General features: G+C 40.2%; 1 protein-coding gene across 1 annotated transcript in view; it reads right to left on the reverse strand.

The window, feature by feature from the left end:
* Positions 1-14,593, reverse strand: part of nav3 (neuron navigator 3) — a 248,969-nt gene that overhangs the window by 103,411 nt on the left and 130,965 nt on the right. The window contains 2 exon segments of the mRNA XM_059325699.1: positions 4,229-4,341; positions 4,343-5,364. Coding sequence (XP_059181682.1) covers positions 4,229-4,341; positions 4,343-5,364 — 1,135 coding nt within the window.

A 14,593-nucleotide genomic window follows, 5' to 3' on the forward strand; every position in this document is an offset into this window, starting at 1 on the left:
AATTAAACCACATCAAATTATATTGTTAAAATTATATTGTTATGTATATATTCCAAATATATTATTTCATTATTATATTTGATGCATTTATGTAAGCAGCATTTTACTCTTGTCCAGGTACGGCTGAGTGGGTCCACTCTGCATTACTTTTGATACTTTAAGTACATTCTGATGCTGATACTTTTGTACTTTTACTTCAGTAAGTTTTTGCAGGACTGTTACTTGTAGTGGAGTAATTTCATAGTGTGGTATTAGTACTAATACTTAAGTAGGGATCTGAATACTTCTTCCACCATTGGTGAGTACTATACATTTTATATTATTTTAGGGTAAACTATTCTTTTCACACACTTTTTCTCCAGTGCTGCAGACAAAATCCTATCTTAACTTAACTATGAAGATGTGATAGTTTTGTGTTGGAATAATTATTTCCATGGATGAAAATTTCTTCCGTCCCATTAGCACCATTTGGTTTAGAGGCATAAAAACTATTATCACATTAAAAATTTAGCACCACATAAACAGCAGAGTGTTTGTTCAGCTGGAATTTAAGGGTTAGAAAGATCAGTAACTGAGAGATTTTAGTGCTAAGCAGCAGCCAGAATCTTCTCTCCTTCTTCATCCACTCTGTGATGTCAAACAAGAAAAGAGTTTGAATTTCTGACTCTGTTTTTAGTCTCAGTCACATGTTCAACAGATGGACACCTCTAAAGGGAGGAGGGGACGGTCTCTGATGAGATGTTTTCTGTGAGTGTGCGTGCATGAAATATGTGTTTATGTGCAACTGGCTCTCCTCCTCAGCTCTGAGCTGCAAGACGCTTCACTGTTTGTTTGCTGATGTGAAGAAACAAGGATGGAGTCCAATGCACTTCATGAGATTACAGTCCTACGCACACGCGTGCACAGTGATGGACAAGAAAACCATGTATGTACAAACTGCTAAAAACTGACAAACAGTTAAACACGGTGGCAGCTGATACACACACAAACACAATAAAATACACACACATGGTGAAAAGTGTGCAAACTAACACTTTCACCACATGCACATCAAAAACCTGAAATATACACAGCACAGCTTGTCTACAAAAACACACAAACAGAACAGCACAGGCTACTGCATAGTGTTCACTTCCTCCCATACACACAACACACACACAGTCCAGGGACCACCACCACCACCTGCAGAGCTGCAGATAAAAATTGGCTCCCAATTGCGACAGCAGCATCAGTCTGTGACTTCAGCTCATGTGAAAAAGCTTTTTTTTTTTCTTCCTGCAAGCTTCCCTCACGCCAGTGAATTCACAAAAACAGACAGAGATATCTACTACTGCTGCTGCATGCAACAATTTTGGCCAAACATAAGAATGCAGATAAGTGAGGAAAAGGTAGCAAATTATTATGTGCTAAAAATGATATGCTACTTTTAAAAGGAAGGGTAACTTCCCTAATTCCGATAAGGCTTGTTTTTAATGTGTCGGGTAAGCTTTGGTTATGGGTGCAGAGGAGGGCAGAGGATACAGTTACATTATCGAGCTCTCTGTGTTTGTGGGCAGAGAGTACAAATCCATCCTGCACACTAACTGCAGCAGAGTCCTACAAGCACACTGCTCTATTCAACTTGGCAGAGGCAACAACTTAAAGTGGGCATAGAACAGAAAGCGAACAAGACAAAGATGCCTAATTGGCCTGAAAATGATGGTAAATTACAGCACAGCAGGAGGCCTTTACGCTTACTGTCTGCATGCTGGGTGAGCCCTGGTGGTGAGGAAGAACATTTATAGAATGAGAAGAGGAGGACCAAGGTGGAGGCGACTGAAACATGCCCACAAGGACATTTCTTGGCACAGAGGACATGGGTAGAGGGGTGACATGAGCCTCATTTTTTCTAATGGACAGCAGGGAGCCATTCCACTGGAGGCAATATGAAATCTGACTGTATAGAAGCCTATGAGAAAATGACCCTACTTCTCACCTGATTTATTATGTCAGTAAACATTTTCCTTTGGTTTATGGTCTCAATCGCTAATTTCAAGTCTTCTTCAATACAGCATGATGTTCATTTTATAAATTCTGGTCACATTTAAAGTAAAATAGACAATAAAGCAGGTGATGCTTTTGGGGCGTGGTTAACGACAGGTGATTGACAGGTCTTTACCACAGTGACTCGTGTACATTTAAATAGCCTTAACTTGCCTGTGTTTATGTCTCAGAATTTTAACCCTTTACAGTGTTTTGAGTGCATGAGAGTTAATTGTATCATTTTAGTCACCTAAAAATGTCAGTGTTCAGTTGTACTAAAAGACTATAAGGAGTCGACTGTCTTTTTTCTCCAAGAAGTGCATTTTGTTTTTAAGACTCTTTTTCGCTAGCTAAAATTAGCATTCCAGTTAATAACACACTTATGGATGTACCTTGCTAACCACGCTAGAAAGTTAGCACTAGCTGATAATTTAGCATTCTTCTCACCTGCTCCACCCTCTGTTACAAATATGGTCACTTCTGGTTTTAAAGAAAAATAAAAGCCGATGGCCAAGCTGCCAATGTGAGGCTTCAAAATGATTGGCCACAAATCAATAGTTGATGTTGCCATGTCTATGTCCACTTTTTTTCTACAGTGCATGGTTTTTCCCCTCTTCATGAACTTTTGACGTCTCCATGGGATGACAATGATAAGAATAAAATGCCTGGGGTATTAAACAGCCCAGTACGGAAAAAAAAACATCAAGAAGCTTAGGGAGCTAGTGTGTTAGCCATTAGCCTGCTAGCCACAGTAATTCACCAACTAGTCCTGCACGAAGTTCCATTGTAACCAATCCTGGAACACTTCCTATTTAGTAAGGATGCTTGGATGATTGTTGCTGTGCCAATAGACACCAAATACTGACAATAATCTCTGACTAATGGCCACTAGAACCTCAAACTGTACTGATGTGAGGAAGGACACACCCAGAAACTCTGTTAAAATTTACAATTTTGGTGATGATTTCATTAAAAAAAAACAGTGCAAGGCAAGTTGAGAAGCAGCAGTAGTGGCTATTGTTTGCTTGCTATGGCAACATTTTGAGGTCCAGGTCGAGGCTTCAAAATGTTCCTTCAGAAACCTGCAGGTGACATCACAGATAGTACACTTCTTTCTTCACTCAGTGCTTACTTTTTTCTCATTGAGTGGGTTGGCTTTACAGTTTCATTTTGGGGTCCTTTCTTCACAACTGACTATCACCCACTATCAGCCCAGGACTGATATTCACAGCAGTTTTTACTTGCTAAATGTGTGGGATTAAAGTAATGCTAATGCTCGAAAGAGGCACAGCTCTCTGTGGCAGAGCTGACTGCGCACAACGGAGGAGGAAGACGAAGAGGGAGAGAAGGGGTGAAGGATTAAGTCTTGTTTAATGGGATTCCTAACTCTCTTTCTCTCGGAGCACAAAGGCATCCCAGAGACTTTGGCGGCTCCTCCATTTTTTTCATTTGGATTACCTCTGCTGTTGTAAGAGAAAATCGGCCCTGCTGGGCAGATTTACCCACTTCCTGCACCTCTGGTGGCTGTAACGCCAGGGAACCACGCGCCAGCTGCATGGCATCAAAACAACACCGGTTGAATGAAGAGAAGAGGAAAGGGTTCCTTATGCTGCCAATGTCTGGATTCTCACATCAAAGATGAAACCCAGACAGTTAAATAATAGGCTTTGGCAAGCGTCAGGCAGTGGATGTTAATTTGTTCTGTAATGACTGTGAAGAGATGCGGAGGTGAGAGCAAGATGCACAGTGGGGAGCACCAGCTGATCACCAGTGCTCCAGAAATATACTGTATGTGTGTCAAAAGGGTCAATACATTGGGCTATGTGAGAAAAAAGTGAGGTTGAAGTTGGAAGGAAAAAGCTTTGCTCATTTCGTTTGTGTCTTATGAATGTTAGTGCATACAGGTGCATCTCAATAAATTAGAAAATCATAGAAAGTTTATTTAAGTCAGTAATTCAATTCAAAAAGTGGAAACAACACATTATAGAGGTCCATTACATTATTAATGAAACATTTCATGTCTTAATTTATTTAATTTCTTGTAATTACAATGATTATGGCTTACATTTAATGAAGACCTAAAATTCAGTTTCTCAAAAAAATGTTAATATTACAAAAGACCAATTTTAAAAAGTATGTTTAATATGGAAATGTTGGCCTCCTATTGAGATGCACCTGTACACACACATGAACACACATGTCTCACCTGTACATGAAGGGGGCCACAGTGGCAGTATTGGGGTGGTTGTGCTGCTGCTGCTGAGGAAGCTGAACTACTCCATTCCCTCCAAGAGCACCTCCTCCTCCGCCCCCCTCCTCCTCCTCCCAGCATCCCACTGGACCCAGACAGGGCCGAGGTGCTGGTGGAGGAGGTCATGCTGGTCCTTTTGCCCTCTGGGCCTCCACCGGAGCGCTGGATGTAAAAACTCCCACCCTGCCCTCCTTTCGTCAGCTTGGCTCTGTCGCCGTCTCCTCCCCGCATGTTGCCGCTGCTGTTTAAGGCGGCCTGGCTTTGGCCCTGCGGCTGATTCTGCGTCTTGGATGTTGAGGTGGAAGGAGCTTTAAGTCCTGGTTTGGGGATGCCGCTGGACACAGAGGAGCCTCCATCTTTCTTTCCAGATGCTGGCTTACCTCCCTTAGGGATGAGGCTGGCAATTTTGGAGGTCTTCTTGGTGGGGTCAGCAAATGACTCGCGCTCCTCTTTGGGTGGAGAGCTGTCCTTAGAAGACTTCCCAGATCTGCTTTTGTCCTCCTTGTCTTTGGATGAGGCCATGGATCTGCTGCCGTTGGCTTTTGAAAATGAAGGGGAGGGTGAAGAAGAAGAGGAAGTCTTGCTCGATGCCGTGAGGGATGGTGAGGTGGTCTTGGTAGATATTTGCTTGGCCGTAGCGCTGCTACTGCCGCTGCTGCACACCGACCCCGTGGGCGTCAATACGTCCTCACCGTACTCCGACAGGTCGTCCTCCTCCTGCAGAGACATCTCTGCCACAGACGGAGACGTTCGTGAAGCCGATCTGGGGTTGATCAGGCGGAACTTCTCCAGCATGGACCTCTGGGATCCTCCACCGCCAGCTGACCCTACTTTTGACCCGTCGCCTCTGTGCGGCTGGAGGCTTTCAGAGCCCTGGGGTGAAAGGGTGGGTGAGGGCGAGTGTGTGGGGCTGGCCAGCATGGACGAAGTGGCGCTGTGCTTGAGGTTCATGGACTTGCTGCGCCAGGACTTGCCAGCGGTGGGTGAGGGGATGGCAGAGGCCAGCTGCTGCCCGCTGAGGCTGGTGGGAACCGTCCCACCAATACCACTCCCATTCATCCCACCAGGTACTGGGATACCCCTCACCGCTTCTGGACAAGGGAAGAAGACAAAAAAGAGAAAAGATAATTATTAAAAATGTGCTTATTGATCTCTCTGTTGGGATTATTTTGGGAATTCTGATCATATAGAAAAGGAGCTGAGTGTGATTATAACATTTTAGGTTTTTATTGGGATTGCCATCCAAAGCAGGAGTCTTACACTTTCCAAGATCTAAGTAGCTAAAGAAACTTCTCTACAGCCAAGAAAAAATCCCATTGGTAAAAGCAATGGGATTGAAAAAAAAGTAATTCCCATGGAAAGACTCATTGCCAAAAGAAAAGGAAATGAGAGCAGCTTCTTCACAAATGTATGGCAGCCAATGAGAAATCTCTTGCCCAATGATCTAAGTGACATAATTCTGAGAGCTAGTGGCACAACGGACTGAAAGCTCCAGAGGTCCCTCTACAATTCACTTTATGCAAACAGTACATTAATAACAGTGTGTACATGTGCATTCATCTATTTATAATGAATGTCAGTGTTTATGACTCTAAAGACGTCAGTACAACCCCCATACTCCTTAATTTTTTATTTGACTTTTATATTTCTCTCTTATATATATATATATATATATATATATATTTCATTTTTTTTAATGATTATTTTTGTCTTTCTACAGACCATCTGCTTGATTTTATCAATACCAATTCTGTAACACCACTTATAATGTTGTAACTAATGAATAATACAACTTATGAGAAAAAAAGAAGCATACTTATTTGGTAAATTAACACATCTAATATTATACAATTGTAACATTTCCAAATCATATTACCAATTCAAATGACAAAGATTTAGTTGAAAAGGTCAGTGTGTTCATAATGGTGACATAACTTACACAAATTAAGTGTAAATTGTATTATTTTTGCCTTAAATTTGCATTGTTTTAATTATGTTATTCATGCATCTAACATAGACATCTGGCATCTAATTCTGGAACATTTTTACAACTGTGACACTAGAAAAAAAATCCCCGAAATTAGGTGCAAACACAGTCTTCCTGGATTTATCTGACATGAACCTTATCTAAAGTCACTGCTGAATATGGTGCTGTCTTCCCCCCTTCGGTTTCACACGCGTTCAGCTCAAAAGTCAAGCAAAAATGGGAAACTTTCACAGGATTTCAGTGTTATTCCCAATTGGCAGAATATCAACAGTAGGTTGGGTTAGAAGAGAAGATTTCACTGTTATTATTACACTAGAGTCTCCAAGGAGTTTGCACTCTTCCTGTTCTGACTTCCACTCCTGATTTACACTTCTATGGAGGCCTGTCACAGCCTGTTTGCAGGTGGATAACAGTGGTTATAAGGGACGGGCCACCATGTTGTAACCGTGACAACAAAGGAGATCATACCAGCTAGGTTCAAGTGGAGGGAGAATATCCTTCTGAAAGAAAACTATCCACCCCCAGATTCACTGTTCTACATCAGCGGGCTTTGATGCATGTATGCATGTATGTTCTAGGAGTTCGAGGAGTTATTTTTAATTTACTGCTTCCAATCTACATACTTTTTATGCTGGTGAATGTCTGCCTTTCCTGGAATTATTCTGGGATTTTACTGAATTTAGTTGTGTAATACATGTGGATCAGGAGTGTAGTAGCAAGAAGAAAGTGAGCTTTTTCACAAAAAAGGGAGCACTTCTACTCAAAAATGTCTCCAGTATTGTGGGTGCAGTGGGTGTAGAAATTGCTGTTACCCTCTGATGCAGGAATTTCTCTCTGTATAGAAAGTGGTAGCTGTAGAAGAAAGCTCTTGCTCTTTGTGGGATTTGCATCAAAACTAAAATCGATGAAGCATTTCCAGCTAGAAAAACTCATTGCTGCTGGACATATCAAGCCATCGTGTCATCATGTTTAGCCATTTATCTACACATATAAGAAGAAGACACTGGAAGGATTTAAAGTAGGATTTGTCACCCAGTGGAGTTTAATTTAAATTTTTATTTGTTTATTTGATTTTATTTTTTACCTCTATTAGCGAGTGTTTTGGTGTTTGTTTAACAGAAAACTCCAAAGGGAACAAATTTCCTGGTTGTGTGGAGAGCAGACATTCACCCATATTTAGTAAAAAATAAGTCCATGGCAGCAGTGTATTGTATTTATCATGGTATAATTTCACTGAACTAATTTTCTTAGCTATCTGTTCTGTTCCCAATAGACCTCCACCAACTGAACGGACTGACGGCAATATTAATGTAACCAATGTGCAATTGTCTTGTGCAACTTTTCTACATACTGGTGCATTATTTCCTTTACTACTGTGCAATATATGTACAGCACAATATATATATATATATATATATATATATATATATATATATTAATCATCTATTTTACTGTGAAATGGACCGTCATTATTCTAATGAACATCATGCTGTATTGAAGAAGACTAACAGTTAATGCCATTAACTTAAGGAAAACTTTCACTGATGTAATCAATTAACTGAGAAGTAGGGTCATTTTCTCACTTCTTTTTGCAAACAGTGGAGTCTCCCCCTGCTGGCCATTAGAAAGAATGCAGATTTAAAGACCTTTCGCATTGGCTTCACTTTCAGACCCAGAGGATATGTCCACTTCTTCACACAGTCTGGCTTTTTTATTATACTTTCTAAAAAACATTTCTAGAGAGCACTTATCACACTGACTGGCATTTATTCCATTACAGGCCTGATTGCTGAGCTATGATGCATGACAAAGCTGTTTACTTCTACTAGATTTCAGTCAAATGGTGCAAGGAAAATATTTCACGCTGAGCCAAACCACACACACACACACACACACACCCACACCCACGCGGAGCACATAAACATCCATCATGCATGTAAAAAAAAATGTTGTAGGGTTCAGTGTTGAGCATTGACCTTTACAGACACCACTTTTCCTGGCTGGTTGATAGTCTGACCATCAGCACTCTTCCTCTCTCTTACACTCATACAAGACCCAGCAGCAGACGGATAAGTATAGTATTTGAGTAAGATGGACACAGCAGAAGGCAGGCGGGCACAGACAGACAGAAATACATCTTCTTCTGGATGTGAGTTTGAGGCCACTTCAGGGGGAAAACAGAATAGAAAGGCAGAATTAGAGATTGGGTGGGAATAAAGAGAGGAAGGCGACAGTGTGACAGCATGAAGTTATGCACCATTAGACTGAGTGTCTGTCTGGCTGTCAGTCAGCGCAGTGAGCAGGGTTCAGCTGGCTGTGAGTCACCTCCAGTCTGCAGTTTAAAGCCCCTTCAGGCGGGCAGAGGGGAGGGGGTTCAGTTTCAGCTGTGGCCGTAGCCAGGAGACTTTAACCGGCTTACACTTCTGACAACATTCTCTAAAACCTTAAAACATGCCTGAAAAACACCTCCGTGCACTGTGTCAGATCCTGAGTAAAAAGTGCAATCCGTCAGAGAGACTTTTCTTTACATTGTAATCCAGTATGCAGAGAGTAAAGTGCCTTTTTATTTACCTCCATATGTCTATCTTCAAGGCAGCCAATTATTAATTGTTTTCTCTTCCTATACACAAGGCTCATTAGAATTCCAAGTGACACAATTCACTGAAATTTCTGTTAAACTTCTGGTACTCAAATTTTTTATGACTGCATTTGATGTATGCTGCCAATCAGCAGACTGCTTCTAATGCTGTGGGCAGTAAGGAATTTCTTGCTAACATCATCTCAGGAAATTATCCAACAAAACCAGGTGGGTAGTAAAACTTATTGGTCATCAGTTGTGCACACAAAGCATCAATACATCAACCGTCTGATACATGCTGGACATATATACAGTATCAACATTTTAAAGCATTAAAGGGGGAATATCATGTTCATTCTCAGGTTCATACTTCTCATTATGTCTGTCTTAATATACCTGAATTCACCCTCTGACTAAAACGCTCGTTTTAGCGCCTGTCTCTTTAACCCTTAAGGGCATAAGGGTTATACAAGAAATTCATGCATCGGCCTACAATGGGAAAATGGAGGAATTTGGTGGAATGCAGTGAAAAGGTCAAATATCACTAATTTCTTCAAAATGAAATACTGATATTACAGAATGCATGGTTTTATACCATAATGGCAGTGAGATTAAAAAATGTGTTTTGACTGGAAGTCGATGAGGCATTTTTGGCCACGAAGGTCATCAGAGGGAGTATCTGGCACTACATAAAAAATATTAATGCAACCTAATCAATTTTGTTGCTAATCTTTGACATATCCAAGACTTTAATCTCCAACAAAACCCCAGCTCCCTACTATTTATTATATGGAAAATAATTAATTTTTTTTTTTAATTATGGAATAATTCAAATATAGAAACTGGGATATAAAGGGTTAAAATTGTTAAAGTTATTCAATGTTTGGTAGTTTTGAACAAGTCTGAAGTTATTTAAGAGATTTATGAAAAAAAATATTGATGTATAGTGATTTAATAGCAGTTGTTATGTGTGTTGAAGGTCATGAGAGGGTCGTAAATTTGAGGAGGGAATACGGGTTAAGACCCCCTCCTGGAAAAGTGCAGTCTGCTCTGATTGGTCAGCATTTCGGGACTTCCACATCTGCACTCTCTATGTCACATTTATTATGTTTGAAGTGTTAATGCAGCCGACAGAAGTAAAAAGCTAACGTTATGCTATAGTGAGCTACACAATGGTCACATGACTTGAACATCACTACCGTTATGATTGAGGTCTCCAACAAGCTAACCAGCAGTTTTAACAAACTAGCAAAACCGTAGCCTTATTAACCTCATCAACAATCTACAAGAGTTTGCAAGAGCAGTGAAAAACATGACTAGATGCTATGAGATGAACTATAACCTCCTTTTTAAGGACACGTAAAAACTGGGTATTTGCTAAGGAATTTTATCACCTTAGGACCTTATGTCGGACCTCTAACCAAAAACCCATTCAAAATACTTATTGAGTTTGAGAGGATAGACCGCAGGGCGCTAAAATGCTAACTTACTTCTTAGAACTCATTCCTGTGGTGTGAGTCCTGACGACTCATTTAAAGACACAGTTTCTGAGACAGACTGTGTGCATTTTGATATTTTCAGTATTTATGTAGACCTAGACCTAATAAAAAGGACATGGAAATCTTTCATGATATATTGTGTTAGAAAGATTACATAGGCTACATTTAAGTAACTTTTTAAGTAAAATGTAATATTTCTGTCTTCCTGTCCTGTTCACCACTGTCATATTGTTTGTGTGTTTTATACGTTTTGGACGGGTTGATGGCTAATTTCCTTGTACTTGTACTTGTACTTGTTACTCTGTGCAATGACAATAAAGGCTTCTGATTGTGATTCTGATTTGCGAGTTCCTCCTCTTTTTTTTTTTGTTATTTGGACACTTTAAGACGTAATCTTTATTTAAAATTGTGCTTGGGATACATGATAGAAAACTGTTTTGTTTAATCGACTCTTACAAAAAAACCTAGATATTTAAAAATGTTATCTCTCGTTAATTCTGAGGACTAATTTGGTAGTAGGCGTGTGTGTCATATTTGTGCGTGGCATGTAAATGTGTGTGTTTACATCAATGCATGCACATTTTTTTAAAATCAAGCACCCACAAAAGAGTACATGTCTGAGTGCAGCAGAACCTCCTCCTGCTTGTATAAGAACAATGTTTCTGCATATTTAAAAGGGCAATGAATTGGCAGACACTCTCCTGTTTTCCAGTAATGAGTTAGCAGGTTAGAAAGCTCACATGAGTCAGAATACAGAAGGTTCTGATCTCAGACCAGCAGAAGTAAAACTGCATTAGACTTAACCAATAGACTCACAAATCTTGTGTAGAGAAAAAACCCACTTATTTGTAGTCATGTGTGTGTGTGTGTGTGTGTGTGTGTGTGTGTGTGTCTAGACAGCCGTCTCACATGGATAAACATGGATGAGAGAGCATCCATTCTTCTGTTTATGTGTTTGTCTGTGTCCTCTCTATAACCCCTCATCTTTAGAGATAGTACAGTGGGCCTCAAGGCAGATTATGAATGTGAATGAAAGAGGTTACGAGCGTTGTGTCTGATTTTGTGTGTGTGTCTGTTTGTGTGTCCAGTCAATTAACCCGTCTTTAGAGATCCCCTTGCCCCTCCTTCCCCACCCTGGAGGCTGTTTCGCAGCACCACCGCACTTTTCACCGTGCAGTGACTTGTCGTTACCATGGCAACAGACTCCTCGTTTTTTTTTTTCTTCCCTTTTTGCCTCACCGGCCGAGGAACGAAATGTCATTTCTCCTGATCGGCGGTGGACCGTCTGCTTACAAACACACGCATATGTGCAGTTTGCAACTAACTGACAGATGATGCACAAAACGTCTGGATTGAAGTGATAATTTGCATGTTTGAAATGACACGTGCACACACTGACATACATGCACACACATGTTTAAAACCTGCAGCTAGTGATACAGTAGAGGCATCTTTTCTATCCCACCTCTGCTGTTTGGATGCATTTTATATCACTCAGAGCTCTACCATTACATCACACATTATCGTCTTGCTAGAGGAGGTCACCAGCTTCTCCACTTAGCTTCCACCAATCCTCATTCCTAACAAGAAGCAAAGCAATCACCAACTTTCTTTAGTCTCTTCTTACAAACATGCCCTTTTGATGCTGCAATTGAATTGGCTGAAGCTAATTAGATAGTTGCATGGCAACAAAAATAATGCTAAGCCCCTTGTGGCCTTTGAGCTTTTGTTCTCTTTGGTCAGAGCTTCACTTTGGTCGAGGAACGACACTCTAATGGGTTCTCTTCATCCCCATGAGGCTGTATATGCCTATATATGAAAAAAGTTATGGAAAGAAACAAACGAAAACACGACTTTAACTCATGTGGAGCCTCCTTTACTGGCAGAGCACACATCACTTCAGGGGGTGAGCTTCTATCTCTATCTGTATCTGTTTATGTCAAGAAAATGTGTCACACTGGAAATGGTTTCTACAGCAATTTAAACTCCTCATACAACCCCAATGCCAAAAAAAGTTGGGTAGTTGTCTGAGACAGATAAACTAAATACAACAGAATGCATTCATTTGTTAATTCTGTATGACATGGCTGTGACTATACAATGACAGTATAAGTATAAGTGTCACAAATGTTTTGGAATCAGATTGTAAGTAAAAAAATTAGCTAAATAAATGCACAAATCATATTACAACCAATTCAATTCAATTGGCTTTATTGGCATGACATAACAATGTATATATTGCCAAAGCAAGCATCAGAAAAAAGATAACAAGATAAGGAAAGCAATATTTACAATAAATTATAATTCTGTTATTCATTTTAGATGAAAAGAAAACCATGTTTCTAAATTAACTGACTAACAAGAATATATGATTATACGCATACCGGTATTCAACAAGATCTCCAACCTAAACAATACAATAGGTCGTCTGTCAATACCACCCAAAACGACCCATAAGAGCATTTCACAGGGTTTGCCTACAAAAGAGTTACTGGCACAGCTCCTGCAAATCTGAACTCCTTTGTTCAGGTCCACAAACCCTCCCATCCACTATGCTCTCACTGACAATCGCTCCTCCACTGCTGAAGGGCTCTACATATCAAACCAGACTCTTCTCCTCTGTAGAGTCCCGGTGGTGGAATGAGCTTCCAAACTCCATCCGATCTGCTGAGTCCCTATCAATCTTTAAGAACAGACTGAAGACCAACTCTTTCCTGAACACCTTCACAGATAATCGACACAGATGTGAACTATAGAAAACTAGAACTATATAAAAAAAAATGCTCGTACTGCCTAAAAGCACTTGCATCCTATTGGACTCAAACTTGATCCATGGCACTTACTCTTGTGTTTTTTCTTGACTTCATCTTTGCTTGTGTTGTACTAACTCTCAAATGTACGTCGCTTTGAATAAAAGCATCATACACTAAAAAAATATGACATTGTAGCATTGTAAAAATAGCACACAAGTCATTATACATAAACGTAAGGTTCAATGTTGTAAAAAAGGTAGCAGTTTTGTTGAATTTAGGCTACAAAACCACAGGTTAGTTGTTATTATAGACAGTTTAAGAAGTCTGACATAGTTACGCTTTGTTTTGACATGGGATACGAACACTGTTCTCCTGGGTGAAAGTCCAGGGTCTGTCTGATCGATCCATCACCCCTCTGCACCAAGTTCAACTTTCCTTGGAGTCGTTCATAATTACTACTACGCCACTAGAGGGTGGGGAGGACAGTCTCAAACATAAATATGGATCAAATGTTGCTTCTTGTACAAACGACCTATGGGGGCGTTTTTGAGGGGAAAACAGTCCGGCATATTTGAACCCTACCTTCAAAAAATCCCCAAAAAACAAGTTAAAAACTATAAAACTGAGTCACTGATCGGAGGGTCGGTGGTTCGATCCCTGACCATGGCAGCCTACATGTCAAAGTATGCTTGAGCAAGATACTGAACCCCAAATGCCTCCGGATGCTGTGTTCATCGGTGTGTGAATGAACTCCCAATGGTGGCAGGTGGCACCAGTGTGCCCTGGTAGCCTCGGCCACCAGTATGAATGTGTGTGTTCACAGGTGAATAAGCGCAGTCTGTAGTGTGAATCGCTTTGAATAAAAGCGCTACATAAGTACAATCCATTTCACCATTTACATAAATACACCCAGTCTGTTATTGAATAAAATACATGCAATTTAAATTCCGTTGTGTTAAAAAGAGTATTGACAAAAATCTAAAGAAGCTATCCAGGCTAAGCTATCCTGCAGGCACTTTTGATGACCCTTAACTTTTCCTGTCTTCTGTCACATGCACAAATGTTCCAAGTTTCAATATCAGATCATACAATAAAAATAACAACTGTGCGACATCTGTCAAGCTTTATGCTGTACTGCAAATCTGGTAAAGATCGTTGACAAGTTCCATTGTGTATAATTGAGGAGGAACCTTGTTTTGTATTGAAATATACACACTCTTGTACTGTTTTTATCTTTTCATAACACATTGTCTACATTTCTGAATAATGTTTTGTATATAAAAAGGCTTGTTAAGCCACAAGCTAAAAAGATGAAATGATGTAAGATAAAACAAGAGACTGTTTAACACGAGAACAGAAAGATGTAGAAAATGGCTTGTGGCAGACACTTCCTGTATCCGTTTCTGTCTTCTGCTCTCTCTGCTACCTGCTTTTGCCCAGAAGGTTCTGTCTGCATCGCTGACATTTCCCCACAATTGATTTTTCTTTTTTTTCCTTTTACTT

This window comes from Centropristis striata, chromosome 22, assembly GCF_030273125.1.
Source record: "Centropristis striata isolate RG_2023a ecotype Rhode Island chromosome 22, C.striata_1.0, whole genome shotgun sequence".
NCBI classification, from domain to species: Eukaryota; Metazoa; Chordata; class Actinopteri; order Perciformes; family Serranidae; genus Centropristis; species Centropristis striata.